The sequence below is a fragment of the Panthera uncia genome, chromosome F2 (assembly GCF_023721935.1).
Source record: "Panthera uncia isolate 11264 chromosome F2, Puncia_PCG_1.0, whole genome shotgun sequence".
Taxonomy (NCBI): domain Eukaryota; kingdom Metazoa; phylum Chordata; class Mammalia; order Carnivora; family Felidae; genus Panthera; species Panthera uncia.
The window spans coordinates 81,285,987-81,305,509 of NC_064812.1; the positions used below are offsets into that span (position 1 = coordinate 81,285,987).

Genomic DNA, 19,523 nt, shown 5'->3' on the forward strand with positions numbered 1-19,523 from the left:
AGTTAAGCGTCCGACTTTAGCTCAGGTCATGATCTCGCGGTTTGTGAGTTTGAGCCCCGCCCCGGGCTCTGTGGTGACAGCTCAGAGCCTGGAGCCTGCTTCAGATTCTGTGTCTCCCCTTCTCTCTGCCCCTTTCCTGCTCATGCTCTTTGTCTCTCTGTCTCTCAATAATAAATAAACGTTAAAAAAAAATTAAAAAAAAAAAGAAAAACCCATAATAATGGTGTTTTGGTGGAGATGGCCATTACCCAGTCTCTTTCTTGGGTCTCATGTCTGAATCAACTTGTGTCTCCTCTTGAATATCCCCTTTACTTCTTTCCTGTGTTTGATCTTTTGTTTTATTTTCCTCTGTTGTCTTCTTTTTTGGATATTCTCATTTGTTGGATCACATTCCAAGAGGCTTTTTGAGAGAGGTACATGAGAGACAAATTTTTTGAGACCTTGCATGTTGAGTAATATAAAAACAAGTTTTGTCTCCTTTCTGCATGCTGGTAAACCGTTTTGCACACCTTTCTTTGGAAGCACAGTTCTGAGTTATCATTTTGTCATGCCATTTCTCTACTTACCTACTTTTACCTCGTGTTGATACCTAAGATAAAAGCTATTGAACTCAGCCCGGCCTTCCAAGACCTCCCCAACTTTTTCAGTGTCATCCCCAAACTGCTGTTCCAAATGAACCTCTTTACTTACAGTACTGCTCATTTGCTTGCTGTTTCCTGTGTTTTCCATCTTGCTTCCACGTCTTTGCCCATAGCATACATTTATTGGTACTGTCCTTTATTTTCAGTGTCAGGTCTGGGTGTGCGACACTGGGGGAGATGTGGAGCTTGTAGAGTTCTGACGGGCCCTGCCCCTCCTAGGATTCAAACTTGAAAGAAAGAAAAAGAAAGAAAGAAAGAAAGAAAGAAAGGAGGGAGGGAGGGAGGGAGGGAGGGAGGGAAGGAAGGAAGGAAGGAAGGAAGGAAGGAAGGAAGGAGGGAAGGAAGGAAGGAGTTCAGTACTCCTGCCAAACCAAACACCAGTTAGTAATTCTTACTGTAAGGGTTCCATCTTCTAGCACCTCGCTCCAGTTCGTTTGCTCTAGGAACGCACTTCTTCCCAGTGGGCGGTACAGTGACCCAGCACTTCATCACACAAGTAGAACTTGCAATTCATACTTTTCTCTGAACTCCTCTAAGATTTAGTGCCTAGCCCTGTCACTTTATACTGAATCATTTACTGTCCTGTGTTATTAAGGGACAAAATTTCCAGGGAGAGATCTGGCCTCTGCCTTTCACCCGCCCATGAGTTTACCCTTTATAAGAAGATGGTCCACAGACACTGTTGACTGAATTAATTATTTCCATTTGCCTGACGTGGTTCTAAAAGGCTTAGTGTTTACTGTTGATGTTAACTTACTTTTGGATTGGATGAGAGCTTTTGAAATTCTTTGATTTGGAAAGAATGTGGATATGGTATGAGATCTTCTTTTCTATTAATTTTGATGAGGTGTGTGGAAGTGTGGTCAGAACAGTGGTTCCAAGGTTATGTGCTCTGAGCAGTTCCACAGATGGAAGGGTACTTGTATGCAGAGAAAAAGCCAGTACCACGTCTTTTGGTTTATGTAGTTTTTGATCTGCTCTTGAGGAAGTTTTCTTCTTTGAAAAGCATTTGTTGTCACAGGTTTTAAAACATTTGAGCCATTTTTTAAAGACAAATTTAATTTGTGTATTTTTCTGATAACACTTTTTTCCTTTGTCACTTCTGCTTTATTGTTTTTCCTAGAATATTGAAGTTCACTACTCTTTATTTTACAGGGAAGAAGAATCTCTAGTAGAACAGTTTGTGTTCGAAGCATTGGTTATATATCTGGAAAGTCTGGCCTTAGCACACACAGATGAGAAATCCTTAGGTAGGTCTTACCTGAGCTTTTTGTTTGCATGCCACTTGTTAGCCTGACAAGTTTTCAAGAGCTTTTCCACTCAGGAGTTAAGCCTCAGGTAGTTCTTCATAAGATGATGCTTTTTTTTCTCCCGTCTCCTCCTTTAGGATGATAAGTGTGAAGGGGGGGATGTGCCCCTCCAGTACCTCTAATGCAGTTTGTGTAAGTCTTCAATGCTCACCGCGTCTAAGACCTTGTGCCCTTGGTGGCCACTGAGCTTGACCCCTGGCTGGTCAGAGATCCCACCCAGGGCAGGTGGGACAGTTTTATTGTGCAGCTCCAACGAAGCCAACCAGTTACTATGATGACACAAAATGTGAGAATATACGATTGCACCATGTAAAGAAAGCTGGTTGTGATAGCCACTGAAAAGGGCAATATAGATCTCATTACAAGAATGTGATAAAGCTATTTCTACCATAATTAAGAAATAATGTAAAATAGTCAGAAATAGACTTACTATGAGAGTAATAGATGGTCGTTTTTACAATTATATTCTGTCCTGTAGTCAGTATGAGTATTGTGGAATTTCTGGGCTGGAAGGCTTCTTAGACATCTTACCAGAGAACGTAAGTGACTGCTGTAGCTTACATAGCTGTGTGTGACAGAACTTCTCTTTGACTTACTCAGATTTTATTTTCTGTTGTTTTCTGTTTTTTTGAAAGACAGGTTGAGCTCAATTATCCTTCATGTTGATAGCCTGCTATGGGTAAAATTGCTTAAAATTTGGCCCTTGCGATCAAAGAGCTTAAAATTGCTCTGTTTATCTTGACATCTCATATAGGTGTATTTTGTCAACAAGTGAAACTTGACTCTTAAAAATCACTGCCATGTTTTCAAAGCATAGAAAGAAAACTTTTTCTTAGTAATAGAACTCAGGTTGGGTAAGGCTCCTTTCCTAAATAACCCAAGATGTTTGTGAATGGTTTTACTCATTTGCTTTGATTCTCCTTCAGCGGCTGTATTATTAAGCTATAATACAAGTGGGTTTTTTTTTTTTATTAAAAAAAAATTTTTTTTAATGTTTACTTTTGAGGGAGAGAGTGTGAGTGAGGGAGGGTCAGAGAGAGAGGAAGGCACAGAATCCAAAGCAGTCTCCAGGCTCTGAGCTGTCAGCACAGAGCCCGACACGGGGCTCGAACCCACGTGAGATCATGACCTGAGCCGAAGCCGGATGCCTAACCAACTGAGACACCCAGGTGCCCCTAAGCTATAATATGGTTTAACCTACATACAAAGAAGGCAAGGTCAAGGAATTTATAACCCCTAAATAATAGCCTTAAGTTGAGGTGCACAGGATCTGGCCTGGCATGCGGGTTTTGTAATGCCTGTACAGTCCTCCACCTCAGATCCATTATGTGAGTCTGTGCTTTGATTGGCTGAGGGCTGCTGGAACAGTTTCTTAGGAGGTACAGTGTTGCTGTGTGTGAGTGTGTTTGTGCATGTGCGCTATACTCTCCTGCAGTCTTAAATGTGGGTTTCGGTTTTGTTTTGGGACAGTGTAAATCGTTTATTTAAATTTTGTTTTCTGAGGGATGAAACGATATTGACTCTATTGTAAAATTACCTTTTTAGTTAAAAAATTAGGTCGATAAATGTATAATACCAATTTATTAACAATAACCAGCTATATAACTCCTTTGGAAATGTATTTTTATACTCGAGAACAGGTACAATTCAACAGTGTTGTGATGCCATTGATCACCTGAGGCGTATCATTGAAAAGAAGCATGTATCTTTAAACAAAGTTAAAAAAAGACGTAGGCCACGGTAGGTGATATTGCTTCCTTTTTAAATTTTTTTCCAGCATAAAACTAATTCTCAGTTAACGAAAGAAAATCTGGAAGGAATGTGTGGAAGCATAGAGAATTTAACCAAGGAATGTGTGGAAATAGGCGGAGTCAATTTCTAGGACACTAAAAACTTTGTGTTTGGAAATGCTTGGTTTAAGGTGTAAATTTGTAACTGAAACATTTATTTTGAGTACAGATTTGATGTGGAATTACTTGACTAGAAAATTCATGAACTATTGTAGACTAAATTTGAAGTATAAGAACTGAAATATTGAAATGGTAGCATTTTAACAGTCATGGAAATTTAGAATTATGGAATGAAGCTACCTAAAGCTAAGACTGGCTTATTAACCAGTGGTAGCCAGTCTTCTCTCTTTCCATTCTAGCAAGGTCTCCCATCAGGATGGGATGTGCCATGCATCAGCCCCTCTAGATCTGTGGATCTGTGCGGGGTGTCCGGGGTGTCCACTGGCTGCTACCACTGTGGCGAAGTATTGACACATGTAAATTGGATATTAGTATTTCCTCTGTTGTTTTAAAATTGATTCTTTCAGATCCTGTTGTTAACTTTTGACCTCTCTAGATCATTGGTTCTCAATCTGAAGCAGTGATCAGCATTACTTGAATGTTTTGTTAAAACACAAGTTGCTGGGCCCTGGCCCCAGAATCTTCCAGCAGGTCCGGAACAGGGCCAGTAATTTGCATTTCTGCCAAGTTTACAGATGATATTGATGCAGCCAGGTCAGGGGCCACAATTTGAGAGGCACTACTTTAGATCTCAGATCCCCTTTTGTTTTAAGGTACATTGAAAAGGAAACATGAAAATATTGGTGCTGTTGTTTTAAGAAATGTTTTTAAATTTTTTCCTCAAAAAAAATTGAAGGTAAGCAGCATTTAGGACCTATTTAACCTGTGCCATTTTGATTGTATGCTAATGATAATACATTAAAAATAAATTGAAAGCCTTTTGATGAGGTTTCTTCATGTATTAGTATGGCAAAATTGAGTTTATGATTTCTAGATTCTTGGGTTAGCTAAATACTAAATGTTGGGGCGTGCATTAAATATAGTGTGTCGTCTCCACATAGAGGATTTCCACCCGCGGCATCATTGTGTTTACTAGATGTGGTCCACTGGCTGTTAGCCCACTGTGGGAGGCCCCAGACGGAATGTCGACACAAATCCATAGAACTGTTTTATAAATTCGTTCCTTTACTGCCAGGTATTGTGATCTTTAAGTCTTATAAATTATGGGTTTTGCTTTTACCACCAGTTTAGAGATGTGTACTTATTTAAAATGTAAGCTTTCTATTATTCAGATGAATGTAACAAATGTTCCTAATAAAAAGATAAGTATGTTCAATAACCATTATGGATCGTTTGCATGGCAAAGGGTAAACTATGGGCTGTACGTTTCACAAAGATTTACAGAAAGAAAGAAAAAAATGCTAATTTGATGTCAAATGATACAAAGGAAATAAATTTAGAATATCCCAGTATCTTTTTTATTCTACTACATTTTTGCTTTTCTATCTCATTTAAAAGAAATGAAGAAGAGTTGGATAACCATTGCGGTTGTCAACATGATATTCAGTTAAGATTTAGAAATTTTATTTATAGTTAATGAAATACTGCAATGTTTTTATTTCACCATGTGATTAATAAGAAATTGTTAGACTCCTAAATTTGAATGATCTCAGATTACTGTGAGATTAAAGGAAAGCAATGAGCTTGTGCTTATTAAATAACTATTACCCTAAGTCATTGAATCGTACTTATAGTCTTGAAATAATTACTAAATTTCTTAGGAATAAATGTATTGTTCTGTTTTCTCCAGTAAGTCCAAACCGAGCTTTGGGAGCATGGGTGTAGGGAGGCTGTGCCTCAGGACAGGCCCAGGCCCTGGCTTCCCCCTGTAGAGTGCACTGTGCACGAGTGCAGAACCAAGATGTGCTGTGGTGTGTGTGTCTGGATAAGAACAGTGACAGTGCACTACAAATCATGAGAAAGAGCCGGTCTCTTTAGAAAATGGGGTAGAGTACTACTTTGGGGCTTTTTCCTCATGGAAGAAGAGGTGAAAATCACTTGGTGTAGTTCTAAAACTTAGAAGATTATACATTTTTTATACTATGGAATATATTATGTTGTTATATGCTATAGATTTATATAGCATATATTACAATTCTATTTGTACTACATATACTATTTGGTATACAAATATGTAGTATATATTTGCTTATTGCCTCTAGTTAACAAAGTTAGTTTCTTTTTTTTTTTTTAAGTTTATTTTGAGAGAGAGAGAGAGAGAGAGAGCATGACTAGAGGAGGGGCAGAGAGAGAGGGAGAGAGAGAATCCCAAGCAGGCTCCATGCTGTCAGTGCAGATCCTGATGTGGGGCTTGAACTCACAAACTGCAAGATCTTGACCTGAACCGAAACCAAGAGTTGGCCACCCAGGTGCCCCTGCAAAGTGAGTTTTCTTACGTTGTCATTGTCACAACAGTCCTGTAAAGTCCATGAAGATTGGACGAGGTGGAGCGGTGGGGCATGTTTTCCTTATTTTTAAAGGAAACTTCGGCCCAGATATTATGTCAGTGGAACTAGTTGGCAGACCCGTCCTCCCTCCAGGTTGGGTCTCTGGCTCTCCTGTAGCCCACACAATTTCCAGTGACATCAGCTTGACTGATCCCATACATTTCTGTTGTTCTTAACTGCCTACAATAGGGACCTCACATATTTTCAATGAAGTAAGTGGAGCTCTGCCTCTCAGAATTGTTTCTGTTACACAAAGCATGCCAAGTAGTTGGTGAACCTTGGCCTATTGCCGACATATACTTTGCATAAAAGGGATGAGCATTCCTTGGCTTATCTCCTCTGTGCCCTCCAGTTGTGCTTCCACCCCTCTCTCTGCTATATTTAACTCCTACTGGTATTTTGGGTTTTTGTGAAGGTTTTTTAAAATTCCAGTTAACATACAGTGTTGTATTAGTTTCAGGTGTATAATATAGGGATTCAACACTTCCATATATTACCTGGTGCTCAGCAAGCCAAGTATACTCCTTACCCGCCACCTGTTTAAGTGATTCTCCCTCCCCACTTCTGTCTGGTAACCATCAGTTTGTTCTCTGTAGTTAAGAGTCTGTTTCTTGGTTTGCTTCTCTTTTTTTCTCCCCTGTGTTTATTTGTTTTGTTTCTTAAATTCGACACTTGAGGGAGATCATATGGTATTTATCTTTCTCTGACTTACTTCACTTGGCATAATAGTCTCTAGCTGCGTCCATGTCATTGTAAATGGCAAGATTTCATTCTTTTTTGTGACTGAATAATATTGATACCACATCGCTTCCTTATGCATTCATCAACCAGTGGACACTTGGGCTGCTTCCATATCTTGGCTGTTGTCAGTAAAGCCGCCTCCAGTGATTTTTAAGGGACAGTGTTAAGTGTCTCTTTATTGATTGATTGGTTGGTTGGTTGATTGACTGAGAGAGCCATGCAGTGGGGGCGGAGCAGAGGGAGAGAGAATCTCAAGCAGGCTTCACACTCAGTGTGGAGCCCGATGTGGGGCTCAATCCCATGACCGTCAGATCATGCATGATCTGAGACAAAATCAAGAGTCAGCTGAGCCACCCTTTAGTGCCCTACAGGAGTACACTGTCACCAGGTGTGCTAGGTAATGACATGTGCAGTCATGTCCCTATGACATGTGTCAGGGGCTTCTGACTTCTGATGTTCATGTTGGATGGAAAGCCAGGGTCACAGCAGCTATAGTTTTGAGGAGGAGACTGAGGAGGCAGGGATCTGGGACAATTCCCAGCTGTCGGAATATGCTTTCCCAGGCCCATCCGTTCTCTGTGTTCCCTTGTCCTCTCCTTTCTCTATGCCTGTCTTTCTCTGTCCTTCCTGTACTTTCTCTTCTATGACTCTTAGCTAACGTGTGAGAGAGAACTTAAATATTATTTTTGCCCATTATTAGTTTTATTTTCTTTGTCAGTTTTTAGTGAAAATAATGGAAAGTTTGATGTTTCTATCTGAAACAAACCCTGAAAACATGATATTGAATCTTTGCTTATATAGCTAATAGGTATTTTTTTAACACAATAGGGAAACTGTTTCTTACTACATCAGAAATACTTTATTCTTTTGCATTCTTCTTTAACTTCATTAGAATCAGGATGATTTGACCTTTTGAGAGTCCCTGATTTCAGAGCATGCAAAATAAAATTTAATGTTTTTTCATTTTCAGTTTAGAAAATGATTGATACCTGAAAGAAAAGATGTCTTTTAAAACAAATAATTTGAGTCTTTTATTTAGCAAAAACTGCCCTTACTGTGTGATATTATAAGCACTTTTTCAAATATTAACTACTTCATTAATCTTTGAAGGAACCTCAAAGGTAAATATTGTTAAGATGAGAAAACCGAGACACAAGAGGGGCAAGGTCCACACAGCCAGGAAGTAGGATAGGAACTTGAGAGTGGCAGTGCTCTTTTTGTGTTTATTCTTTAAATTACTCCTGAGAAAAGGGACAATAGTTTTCAAGAAAAAAGGCAAGGGAAAGGATAGGACATTTATAGCTGTGCAAATGGTATCCAGCCATTTTTATAATGTTTAAAGTAACTGAAGAGAATGGCTTTGGTGGAAAGACCTTGGCAGTAATTACAGTGAACCAAGTTATGATTACTATGGTTAAAAAAAAAAAAGATTATCCCTTATCATTCTGAAATGTTACTGCTCTGGTAGATGCTTCATATGGGACTTTTATGGAAACTATATTTGAAATACTCTGATATTGCCAGCCTGGTTCTGCTCTGGTTCTTTTTGTTAACATATCCTACTTAATTCTAGCTTTATTATTTATTATTATTATTATTATTATTTATTACAGTGATTAATTTTAATCATGTGAAAGTCATTTGTATGTGTGTTTTAATCTTGTTTCTTTCTTAAGGCAACAAATCACCTTCTTTGTGGCTGAAAGAGATTCTCAAGAGCAAAGATCCTTCCTTTCTCATAAACATGTTTGAGGGGGGTGGAGGAGGCTGTGGTCGGCCGTCAGGCATCCTTGCTCAGCCCACCCTCTTCCATCTGCAAGGGCCGTTCAGCCTGCGAGCTGCCCTGCAGTGGATGGACATGCTTCTGGCGGCGCTGGAGTGCTACAACACCTTCACTGAGAAGAAAACCCTCGCGGCACCTGAGGTCCTGGGTGGGTAACACCTACGCACGTTGCTGCGGTCCAGTTCTGCCTGGAGCCATTCCGGGCAAAAGTGCAGCGAGGTCTTTGACTAGACAGATGCCCCTGTCAGCATCGTAGTTAACAAGGGCGATAAGAGGAGCGTTTATTCAGTCGGTGCGTTATCCTTTAAGCTCACGTGAGGGCGAGAGTCTGGTGCACACGACTGAGGCCGTGACCACCTGTCTGGCATCTGTACTTCTTTTGTGTCCTGAACAGGTTCTTGATGGCCCTTTTACCAAGTGGCCTTTTGAGGCTGTCATTTGCTTTAGCACATTACAGGAGTTCTTCCTGGGCACCTGGCTGGCTCAGTCAACAGAGCATGTGACTCTTCGTCCCGGGGTTGTAGGTTCGAGCCCCTTTTGGGTGTAGAGATTACTTAAAAATAAAATATTTAAAAAAAAGTGTTTATCGGGGCGCCTGGGGGTTTCAGTCAGTTAAGCGTCTGACTTCAGCTCCGGTCATGATCTCACTGTCTGTGAGTTCGAGCCCCACATCAGGCTCTGTGCTGACAGCTCAGAGCCTGGAGCCTGCTTCAGATTCTGTGTCTCTCCCTCCCTCTACCCCTTCCCTGCTCATGCTCTGTCTCAGTCTGTCTCAAAAATAAATAAAAACATTAAAAAAAAAATTTAAAAAATGTTGATAAAAGAGTTCCTCCTAACATGAGGCTCTGTGATCGTATGTTTCTGAGTAGCATGTCTTCATTTTTCTTGCATTTTCCTATTCCTTAGTGTTTTTACTGTAGTATGATGATAACAGTGTTGTTTGCAAAGGATAGTATGCAGGGTGGAGTGTTTGGTGTGCTCCTTGGCCCGTGCCGGGAAGAAGGAGATGGCAGCCTCCGTCCTTTACGTGATCTAAACGGGACCTGGGAAAGCAGGGGGTGGTTCCTGGGAGGTGCATCTCTGAGAATACAGCATCTGGAGCCAACTGTAGCTGACAAGTACGCTCTAGGCTTCGAGGTTCTCTGAGCAGGCTGTTCGGGGTGTCCACCGAAATCCTCTCTCGTGGGCTAAATATCCAGCTTGCCACTCAGAACATGATATGTTATTTCAATGATTTTCAGTGTAGACAGAGCATCCATTCTGGTAGTGGTGCTGGGTGGCTAAAGGAACTACCAGTCTGTCTTTAATTCTGTCAGAGGTGAGGTGTCTTGGGGATTTGGGAAAAAGAACCAGGTTGTCTTGTTGTCTTTCTTTTAGCTTGAGAAAGTTGGAACCAAACATGGTGGGGTGTGTGTAATGTGTGTGCACGCACACACACTGGGGTTCCGGAAAACAGATTTTATACCATTTTGAGAAGATCTGACTCTCTAGGACGGGATTCTGCATGATTCTAGTATGGGATTCTCAGAGGGATAGGTCAGAAAAGTTCTGAAACTTTAAAAATAGCAATAGTAGCTATTCAGTTGCAAATAGTACCTTAAATTTGTTGTTGTTGTTGTTGTTTTAATTTTTTTTTTTAACGTTTATTTTACTTTTGAGACAGAGACAGAGCATGAACAGGGGAGGGTCAGAGAGAGAGGGAGACACAGAATCGGAAGCAGGCTCCAGGCTCTGAGCCATCAGCACAGAGCCCAACGGGGGCTCGAACTCATGGACCGTGAGATCATGACCTGAGCCGAAGTCGGACGCTCAACCGACTGAGCCACCCAGGCGCCCCCTAAATTTGTTGTTTTAAGAGATCTCGTATATCATTTTGAAAATTTAAGAAATCAAAAAAAAGTACAGGAAATATGTAAAACCTAATTGCATTCCCTAGTGACAGACACTAAGACAGTTTAGTGTCTACTTTTTAAAACTTTTTCTGTGCGTATAATATATATATTTAAAATTTTTTTTATTTTTTAACATAATGGGTCATATGCATGCTTTGCTATAATTTGATTTTTAAAATGAAACTTAACTTTAAAAAAAGTTTTTTTTAATGTTTATTTATTTTTGAGAGAGACAGAGACAGAATGTGAGTGGGTTAGGGGGAGAGAGACAGGGAGACCCAGAATCTGAAGCAGGCCCCAGGTTTGAGCCCGATGCAGGGCTCGAACTCACTTGCTGTGAGATTATGACCTGAGCTGAAGTTGGATGCTCAACCGACTGAGCCACCCGGATGCCCTGAAACTTAACTTTTAAACAGAAAGTTAACATACTGGATGTCTTTTTATGGCAGTGTATATACCTTGAACTAATTTAAATGACCGTGTAATACTAAATAATGCAAATGTGTCACAATTAAGCAGTCTTCAAACAGTTTTATTTATTTACCTTGTGAGGAGTGGGAGACATTAAAAACAACACACCTTCTTTCAAACTTGACCAAAAAAAATCCTCTTTGCTTTAAGTAATTGAAAAAATTAATTTCTGGTGTGTGTCGTAAATGTGGGCATTTAACATAAAATTGTTAACATTACTTAAAAAATGTATTCAGTGGAGGCTAACTACTGTAGAGATTTTTTGTTTAACATCTTTATTTTTATTTAATTGCTTTAAAATAGTTTTTTATGGCAATTTTGCAAAGCTCCTGAATTATTATTACTGTTCCATACCCTTCACATTTTTTATCCTAAGTATCATGTTATTATGCTTATGTTTTTATTTACTTATAACTCTACATCTTTGCAACAAAATGGTCTACCTGTTACAAGTTTCTTCTGTGTTGGGTTATCGTGGCCTTTGTTATTAGGGCACATTTTGTGTATTACCACCATAACAATATAAATATAATATTTTGATAAATAATTATTATATATAAGAAGTAAAATTATATGGTTAGAATTTTGTTTTTGTTTTGTATAGGTTTTACTAAGAAAAACTTACCTAAATGAGTGCCATATTTGAATAATGCTAAAATGTTCATTTTTTTTTCACATTTAACATACCTGTTAATTAGAATGTGTCATACAGCACATTGTTCGTTGAATTTAAGGATATTTGGTGTTTGAGAATGAAATTCTTAATATATTTTCTCTCAGTTCTTTTGAATAGATAGTGACCTGTCATCAGAATTATTATTATTTTTTTTTTAATTTTTTTTAACGTTTATTTTTGAGACAGAGAGAGAGCATGAACGGAGGAGGGTCAGAGGGAGGGAGACACAGAATCTGAAACAGGCTCCAGGCTCTGAGCTGTCAGCACAGAGCACGACACGGGGCTCGAACTCACGGACCGTGAAATCATGACCTGAGCCGAAGTCGGCCGCTCAACCGACTGAGCCACCCAGGTGCCCCCAGAATTATTTTTAATGATCTGTCAAGTTGGCAATTTGATGAACTAAAATTTTATGAAAACAAAGAATTGGAAACCCTTAGACTTATAAAAGGATTTCTTACTCGTCCTTGTCTTTGCTCTCTCTTTCAACATGTACACCACTTTTTAAAATTGTCCCTCTGTTTGGGAGGTCTTTACACCTGGTATAAAAACTACAGTGGGACTGAGGAGAGGAGAAGGGTGTTTTATCTTCCTTCCTGTAAGCAAGACTGGGGTGATCATGAAAGGAGTGGAGATGGGAGAGGAGAGCCAGCACCTTTGTGTTTTCAGAACGGCGACTTTTATGAAAAAGTCCATTTGGGAGTTCATGCAGTTGTTTCCGTAAAAAGACCACTGCCATGATTTGTCTCTCTTGCCCCTTTGAAGGATATTTAGGTTGTTTCTGTTTTCTCATTATTAAAAGCTGCTAAAATGAAAATCCTTACAAGCACATCTTTATAATTCTGCCATTATTTCATTAGGATAAAATTTTGATGCTGGATTAAAGCATATGAGCTTTTTAAACATTTGATAGAAATTGTCATAATCTTCTAAAAGCTTTGTAAGTTTGAATTTTGACTAAATGTGTATCATGCCTATACTTAAGGAATTTTACGTTAATTTTAGTGGATTTGGAAGGAAGCATATGTTAATATTTGAGTGTAATTTTTATTTCTAGGTACTGAAACACAGTCTTCGCTTTGGAAAGCTGTGACTTTCTTTTTAGAAAGCATTGCTATGCATGATATTATGGCAGCAGAAAAGTGCTTTGGCACTGGGGCAGTAGGTCACAGACCCAGCCCCCAAGAGGGAGAAAGATACAATTACAGCAAATGCACAATTGTGGTCCGGATTATGGAATTCACCACAACACTGCTCAGCATCTCCCCAGAAGGCTGGAAGGTAGGGTCACTGGCTGCTGCTCTTTTAGTTTGAGGTCAGCACCTGGCACTGGAAGAATACTTTCCGGTACCTATTAAGAGTGGTTTTGGCTTCCTTAGAAGTTCCCATTGCTGTAGGAGTTATGTGTTCTCGAAAGTAATAAAATGCAGCGTTTTTATCTTACTGTGTGAATAAAGTACAAAATAGTTTCTCTAAATGTTCTATTGGATATTGCATTTTATGCTATGATCGATCAAACATTTGCCTTAGGAAATGTACATTAGCAAATATTTGTAAATGTATCTGTGAAGCTTATTATATAAACAAAGTCCAGTCAGTCCATCCAGTTAATACATACTGAGTGCCTCCTGTATGCAAGGCTGTCTGCAGGTACAGCATTGCCCTAAACCAGGAGCCATAGAACTATGGTCCACAGCCCACTTCCCACTTGCTGCCTGCTTTTGTAAGGAAGGTTTTATTGGAACACATCCGAGTCCATTTGTCCATGTATTGTCCATGGCTGCTTTCATATTATAATGGCAGTTCATTAAGTAGTTGCGGTGGAGACCGTTGGGTCCACAAATCCTAAAACATTTATTGTCTGACCCTTTACAGAGAAAGTTTGCCAACCCCTGCTTCAGCCAGGCAAAAATCCCCAGCTTCATGGACCTTACACTACTGAAAATCTAAATGCTGACTCGGATGTGTTTTTATTCAAATCATCTTTTGCAGCTCCTTGAGAAGGATTTATGTAATAACACAAACCTTATGAAACTCTTGGTGAAAACCCTATGTGAGCCCTCAAGCATAGGTTTCAATATCGGTGATGTCCTAGTTATGAATCGTCTTCCTGATGTTTGTGTGGACCTGATGAAAGCACTAAAGAAGTCCCCGTACAAAGACATCCTGGAGATGCACCTCAAGGAAGAACTAACAGCACAGAGGTGGGCGTTCAGATCGTGCTTGGGATCAGTGTTGGGCACTTTAAGGTTGCAGCGTATTCTGGCAGCCACACGTGTGGCTGCTGTAGTCCCATTTCCTAAAGTAAAGGATCTCATCAGTGGAGTGTTTGATGCAGAGAATCTCATTAGTTGTTTGAAAATCATCTATTTAACAAATGCCTCCCCTGCACCTTATGGTAAGCAAGTCTCAGGTGTGGCTCAGCCCCATGTTGATTTCCACGGCTGGATTAGTGCCTGGGCCCCTTGTTCAGTGTTAACCTGTGTTTGCTTTTCCAGGTCACGTAATGAATTTGAGTGTCAGGCAGTTAACACATATATAACAGAACACACACGGTTTTTTGGTGTATCCTGCTAATTTGGTGAGCTAGCACTCATCTACTTTCTTTTTGTTTTTCTCACATGGCAGCATTGAGGAGTTTTGTGCCGTTGACCTATATGGCCCCGATGCTTCTGTGGATAGGGCCAAGCTGGCTTCTGTTGTGTCGGCTTGTAAACAACTTCACAGAGCTGGTTTTTTGCATGTTGTCTTACCATTTCAGGTAAACAGAGCCAATGTGTTTTTACGTTTCTCTTAGTTGATTAACATAAGCAGTCCATTTCCTTGTATATATGTGTGTTTCACACATCCTGTATGCATGGGATATGCTGAAATGGGAATTACATAATGACTTGTTCCAGACGTGCTGACTTAGAGTACAGATACACAAATTTATAAGTGTAAAATGAAAATAAGGACATGTATATTTCCCACAGCCTTCTGAAGAACTTTGAAGACTGCTATTGTGCCCTGTGGCTAGGCAATATAAATGAAAAAATATAACATGCAAAGCAAAGTTGAGTGAAAATTTTCCTGACAATTAGAAGGTAGTTGTCACTGTTAATGACCATGGATATTTTTAATTAATGAAAGGTATGAAATTGTGTGTTTTTCTAAAATATCTTACTGCTGGATGTTTTAGTATTGACTTTATTTTAGTCTGCAGATGAGTATTCTGTTGGCACAAAACTTCTTTCCCTGGTTTATAAAAGCATTGCACCTGGGGACGAACAACAGTGCCTTCCTTCACTAGACCCCAGTTGTAAGCGACTAGCCAGCGGACTTCTGGAGTTGGCCTTTGCTTTTGGAGTACAGGTAGGAACAGCAGCTGCACGCTGTGCTATCCTGCTGATGGAAATATATAGCTCATTCGTAACATGTTTCTAAAAACAGGAATTTAGTTGGAATTTAGTTAAGTTCTTAGCTCCATAAGTACTTTAATAGATTTACATGATCTGACTTACTTTCTAAAAGGTTTTTTAGATAAAAGAAATAGGATAAGATTCTTCTTAAACTGGGGTTTTGTCTCTCCCACTTTGTTTCCAAAAAGACTTTAGAGGGCAGAGAACATTTTGTGTCTATAAAGCTGGACTGTTAACACAGTGGCTTCCTCTTCCCCTGTCCTTAGTGATCTCAGATGGCTGATTTGGGAGCACCCCTGGAGGATAATTCCAGAGGCACCACAGAAAGATACCTTCATGGCTTTTTGAACCATATAGGGCTGGCCTCAAACAGTCTCTGCTGTAGCTGAGATCTGTTCACCAGTCCTATGTGTTCATTCCTTCCAATCTGTCCTCCCTTCTCCTGTAGCAGAAAGCTCTTCTTTGCCCCTTTGTTCACTCAATGTCAACAAGTTACGTATTTAAATCGTCTAAAAGTACTCTTACTATCCTGTCTCCTCAAAGAAACAAGATTCTCTGGGAATTTGGGGGAAACATGAGTCAGGGAAGATTTCTTTCCCAAAATGAAACCTAGAAAGTACAGGGTCATTGAAATGCATATAATTCAGACTTGAACCTAGACCTTCAAATACGAGGTTCTCTTTAGACCTTACTGTGTGATTTTCCACTCTCAAAGTTAGCAGCTTCCCAGGAGTCTTTCTATAGCAGGTAAGATACATACTCTTATCATCGTACCTTTCTTTGCTTCTTCACAGTGCGAGCACCTTGTGAATCTTCTCCTGGATACAGCAGTGTTGTCTCTGCCACCCTCAGGAGCGTCCCAGAGAAACATGGCCAGCTTCTGTCACGGAGAGTATTTTTATAGCTTGTTCTCAGAGACAGTCAACACTGAATTGTTGAAAAATCTAGATCTTGCAGTATTGGAACTCCTGAAATCGTCTGTGGATAATCCCAAAATGGTAACGAAATTCTTATTTCTTATTTTTATTATTTTTACTATTTTTTCTTGTAGCAAGAATTACCATCAAACTCCACACATTGGTCCAGAGACCCTTGTGGTGTTAGCTAAAGATATGCTCCTGTACCACACTACCTGCACTTGTGAGTTGTTTGTGGAATTTTTATTTAAATGAAATATATTTTCTTATATAATGCTTATAAAAAGATTGCCATGTTCTTGAAAAATGTCATTAGAACAAAACAGGATCTCTTCCTGGAAGGTTTAAAACTTTTGCCAGTGTTTGAAAACAAAATCAAAGGGAAGAAAACACAGCTTTTATGAACAGTTAATAATGTTAAATGGATGTGGAAACGTGGATTATTTTTTCTAATCTCTCATTCCCCCAGAATTTCTAGGCCTAATATTACAAGGCACAGCTATGTAGGATGTTGACTTTTGTGAAGAAATGGCGTTGGAGCTCCTAAGCCCGTCGTGAGGCCTGAGCCCGCCTTTGTGTTTGCACCAGCCGCCAGTTGGTCCCGTACATTCAGTCTCCTTTCTATAGTTATGGTCCTTTCACAGGTTGGCACAGAGAGCCATCGTTTCCTGTGCGATCCTACTGTAGTCCACTAGGCCCCCTCACATTGAACCTTGGAGCTCAGTGTTTAGTATATGTTGACTTTGGTTTGTTAAACTTGTAAAATTTTTAAATTTAACCCAGTCTGTAGACAGTCAGGAACTGGGAACTATTGGGAATGGCCATTTTAAGGGAGAGTACATAATTTCCTATTGAATTAAGCTTTTATTCCACACAGTGTTTGTCTGTTGTAGGAGAGTACTTTGTGTCAGATTGTACTAGGTATTTATGTTTTTTAAAGTTAGAAATGAACTTTTAATAAGTAGAACATTTTGATCTCCGAAGCTATTGAGGCTTCTGGTGAAGGTGATGGATAAAACCCATACACATTTATCTCCACTTCCTCCTCAGCTCCCTCTAAAGTGACAGAAATGGGTTTGTGGTGGTTTTTTTTTTAAACACAGTCTTAAAAGACACAGATTAAAGGAGAAAAGAGAAGAGAGACAGCACTTTGGAAGCTATTTCTAGCAAAAGGGCAAGTCCTAACAGATTTTGGGATCCAAGAAAGCTGCAGTATGACATAGCAGTGGGGAGACAGCTGATCTGTGCTGTAGAGCCTAGGCTTTCTTGGGTCTGGCAATAGAGTCCCAGGCCTCCAGAGTACCAAGAGCAGGATGTGAAGGAGAGACCAAAGAGGGGAGGACTGTGTGAAATGTAGCTGTCCCCTGCCCCCCTGCCAGGTTACCTGGCCTTGCCTTGTCCTCAGGGGATTGATCCTTCCCCACTTGAGGACACTCGGGGCAGCCAGATTTCTACAAGGGATAGGTATCTCTGTGCTGGGGCACCCTAGGCAGGGCTGAGTGGAGGATGTCTTTTTTGTTGTTTATTGGGGAAAGACCTGTAATTAAGAGTAGAGTCATGTTCTGTATATAACACCAGTATTAGAGTAATGAGGTAAAGTTTGAAATACTTGGCACCATACGAAAAACATTTTATTATTCCACAAGTGAAAACTCTGTTTTGTATTTTAATCTCTCAAGTTTAATGTCAGTTCTCGAACTCTTTTGACCTTTGTCTCCCACTAGTATTTTTTTTTTTTTTAACATTCACTTATTTTTGAAAGAGAGAGAAAGGACAAACAGGGAGGGGCAGAGGGAGAGGGAGACAGAGGATCCGAAGCAGGCTCCTTGCTGGCAGTGGAGAGCCCAATGTGGGGCTTGAACTCATGAACTGCAATATCATGACTTGAGCCAAAGTTGGACACTTAACTGAGCCACCCAGGTGCCCCTCCCACTAGTATTTTTGAACAACCAAAATGTTTCTGGTGTGTGCTGATGTTTTGTATTTTGCTCATTTTTCTGTTGGGGTGAACCTTCTTATTAGTTTTTAAGGGGCTTTTGTATATTAAGGATAGTAGACCTTTTCGCAAAAGTCCTTTTTCCTACTGGCCATTAATCTTTCAATCTTACTTGGAGTGTTTGTTCTCTACAGAAGTATTTAATTTATTATAATTAAATTTATTAATCTTCTTTTCTGAAAAGCACCAGTCTGTTCTGTGTATCTGTTGAGTTCTATTTTGTAGATTCCATGTATAAGTGATATCTTTTTTTTTCTATCTTTTTTTTAATCTTTTTTTTTTTTTTTTATCTTTCTCTGTAGGACCTATTTCACTTAGCGTAATGTCATCAGGGTCCACCCCATGTTGTGACAATTGGCAGAATTTTCTTTTTTTTAGTGGCTGAATAATATTCCATTGTATATGTATATGCCACATCTTCTTTATTCATCTGTTGATGGACACTTAGATTGTGTCCATGTCTTTGGCTATTGTACATAATGCTGCACTGAACATGGGGGTGCAGATATGTTTTCTAGGTTGTGGTTTCCTTTTCTTCAGATGTATACCCAGAAGTAGGATTGCTGGATCAAATCATACTTCTATTTTTAATTTTTGGAGGGACTGTCACACTGTATTCCATAGCAGCTGCACCAGTTTGCAGTCCCAACAACAGTGCACAAGAGTTTTTCTTCATATCCTCGCCAACACTTTTGTCTTTTTGATGCTAGCTGTTCTTACAGGGATGAGATGATATTTCATTTACATTTTCCTGGTGATTTTGATGCTGAGCACCTTTTCATATACCTTTTGACTATCTGTCTTCTTTGGAGAAATGTCTAATTCAGTTCCTCTGCCCATTTTTAAATCAGATTGTTTAATTTTTTGCTGTTTAGTTGTAGGAATCCTTCATGTATTTTGGATATTAACCCTTATCAGATACATGATTTACAGATATTTCCTCCCATTTTATAGCTTGCCTTTTCATTTTGTTGATGATTTCTTTTGTGTGCAGAAGCTTTATAGTTTGAATGTAGTTCCACTTGTTTATTTTTGCTATTGTTGCCTTTGCTTTTCATGTCAGATCCAAAAAAAACCATTGCCAAGACCAAAGTCAAATAGCTTATGCCCTAAATTTTCTTCCAGGAATTTTATGGCTTCATATCTTAAGTCCACGTCTTTAACACATTTTGTCTTGATTTTTATGTATGGTGTAAAATATGTGGCAAGTTTCATTCTTTTACATGTTGCTGTTTAGCTTTCCCATCACCATTTATTGAAGAGAGTATCCTTTTTCCATTGTATCTTCTTAGCTCCTTTGTCCGTCATCATCGTATGGCTCCTTGCACATGTTCGTTTCTGGCCTCTCTATTCTGTTCCATTGACCTATGTTTTTATGCCAATACTATACTGTTTTGA

The 19,523-nt window shown here is 39.5% G+C and overlaps 1 protein-coding gene across 1 annotated transcript in view; it reads left to right on the top strand.

Moving 5' to 3' along the window:
• Positions 1-19,523, top strand: part of PRKDC (protein kinase, DNA-activated, catalytic subunit) — a 214,119-nt gene that overhangs the window by 65,017 nt on the left and 129,579 nt on the right. The window contains exons 28-36 of the mRNA XM_049633721.1: positions 1,797-1,891; positions 3,592-3,691; positions 4,803-4,936; positions 8,666-8,920; positions 12,869-13,092; positions 13,804-14,015; positions 14,440-14,572; positions 15,010-15,165; positions 16,007-16,210. Of these exons, the coding sequence (XP_049489678.1) occupies positions 1,797-1,891; positions 3,592-3,691; positions 4,803-4,936; positions 8,666-8,920; positions 12,869-13,092; positions 13,804-14,015; positions 14,440-14,572; positions 15,010-15,165; positions 16,007-16,210 (1,513 nt within the window). The remainder of the gene's footprint in view (positions 1-1,796; positions 1,892-3,591; positions 3,692-4,802; positions 4,937-8,665; positions 8,921-12,868; positions 13,093-13,803; positions 14,016-14,439; positions 14,573-15,009; positions 15,166-16,006; positions 16,211-19,523) is intronic.